Genomic DNA, 1818 nt, shown 5'->3' with positions numbered 1-1818 from the left:
GTTCTCGGAAAAAGAAGAGGATGAGGGTTCTGCGAGGGTCGTTGATCATGAGGAACTGAGTACGTGTTTTGTTCGAACTTTCCGACACTCCTTTCTAACGGTCGAGTTAGTACAATTGGTCTAATTGATGTCTGCATCCAAGCCGAACACTGTAGAGACTCTTTTTAGAGTTGTCATCAAAAAGTCGCCTATCAAGCCCCTCTGCACTCAAGCTTGCTGAGGGTGCTCTCCCGACGGCATCATCAAAGGTGCACTTTCCTCTTTCCCGTCATTAATCCCTCTCATCCTCATTCTTCTGTAGCCATTAATCATAAACCGTCTTCCACAAAGCACAATTCAGCACCCGCATTTCTCCAAACTCTCCTCCTCTCCATCGTCCACTCGAGACGGATCATCTCCCCGCTACACACCCTCGTCCACCTCCATCCCACAAACACATGTCAAGTTACACATATCGAGCCTCTCGTCCGTGTGAATCGAGGTATAATGTTCATTGAAACACCAAACGACGCCATCTGGGAAAAATCAAGCACTTCCTCAACATCACCCATCACCTCTGCATCAAGGCTTGAACCGCATCAAGCGCCTTGCCAGACTCCTCCCCGCTACCCACCGCCCAAACAATTTAGAAACTCACAACTTCATCGTCGTTTCGAAGAGCTAGAATATGGATAGACTCCCGACCTTTGCTTGGTTGGGCAAGTGGCGAAGAGGGGCTGCTGTGTGACCCCATCTTACTCATCCTCCTTTTTGGACACAGGCTCGCAGAATCCCCGCCCACGTCGGCGATATCGTGGTTAGAGATGTTCCGCACCAACATCTTCCACTCGTCTTGAGGATGTTGGTGAGTAAAGATGCGGGTATGAGGGAGGTAGTGCCCCTCCGTTGCGTTGTACAAACATATGGCTACGGCGGATTTACAAGTACGCCTCTCAAGAACACACTCTCACCCTCTTTGTACGAACCATATCCCGTCTACCAACATACACCGCCCTCCTCCTCGTGCACGCCCTTCGTGTGCTTTTCCACCCTTCTCACTTCACTTACCCTCTCATCGCGCGATTCCTTTTATAACGCCCGGATTTGGATACGGGGGACGTACCGCTGCTTTATGGGATGTTGTATAGCAGCGACGAGGGTGGCTACCACTTTTATGATTAATCTATGACAACTGTCCAAGAGCCATTGTGTATAATGCCACAGGTTTTATGAAAGGCATCTCATTAGGATTGCCCATCTATTTCATTCAATTTATCACTAGAATCTTTCATAAGTTATAGACAAGGATAATGAGATATCATGGGGATATTTCATTAGGCTCTTTGGCCCTTTCATTATCATTTCTGAGACTTTTCATTAGGATATTTCATTAGGCTCCTGCGCTTTTTCATTATCATTTCTTAGAATTTTCATTAGGATATTTCATTAGGCTGCTTCGCTTTTTCATTACCATTTCATGGAATTTTCATTAGGATATTTCATTAGGCTCCTGCGCTTTTTCATTACCATTTCTTAGAATTTTCATTAGGATATTTCATTAGGCTCCTTCGCTTTTTCATTACCATTTCATAGAATTTTCATTAGGATATTTCATTAGGCTCCTGCACTTTTTCATTACCATTTCATAGAATTTTCATTAGGATATTTCATTAGGCTCCTGCGCTTTTTCATTATCATTTCTTAGAATTTTCATTAGGATATTTCATTAGGCTCCTGCGCTTTTTCATTACCATTTCTTAGAATTCTCATTAGGATATTTCATTAGGTTCCTGCGATTTTTCATTATCATTTCTTAGATTTTCATTAGGATATTTCATT

At 43.5% G+C, this 1818-nt stretch overlaps 1 protein-coding gene across 1 annotated transcript; it reads left to right on the top strand.

Moving 5' to 3' along the window:
- Nucleotides 1-155: 155 nt before the first annotated feature.
- On the top strand, nucleotides 156-475 carry LACBIDRAFT_317434 (uncharacterized protein; the record flags this gene model as incomplete). Its single annotated transcript, XM_001891305.1, has 2 exons — nucleotides 156-248; nucleotides 302-475. Coding segments are annotated over 2 exons (267 nt in total), but the record flags the coding sequence as incomplete, so codon positions are not given.
- Between the last annotated feature and the right edge of the window lie 1343 nt (nucleotides 476-1818).

The sequence above is a fragment of the Laccaria bicolor genome, genomic scaffold (assembly GCF_000143565.1).
Source record: "Laccaria bicolor S238N-H82 LACBIscaffold_804 genomic scaffold, whole genome shotgun sequence".
In the NCBI taxonomy this organism is placed as follows: Eukaryota; Fungi; Basidiomycota; class Agaricomycetes; order Agaricales; family Hydnangiaceae; genus Laccaria; species Laccaria bicolor.
The sequence above is the reverse complement of the archived record's forward strand: the minus strand, read 5'-3'. Positions and strand labels throughout refer to the sequence as shown.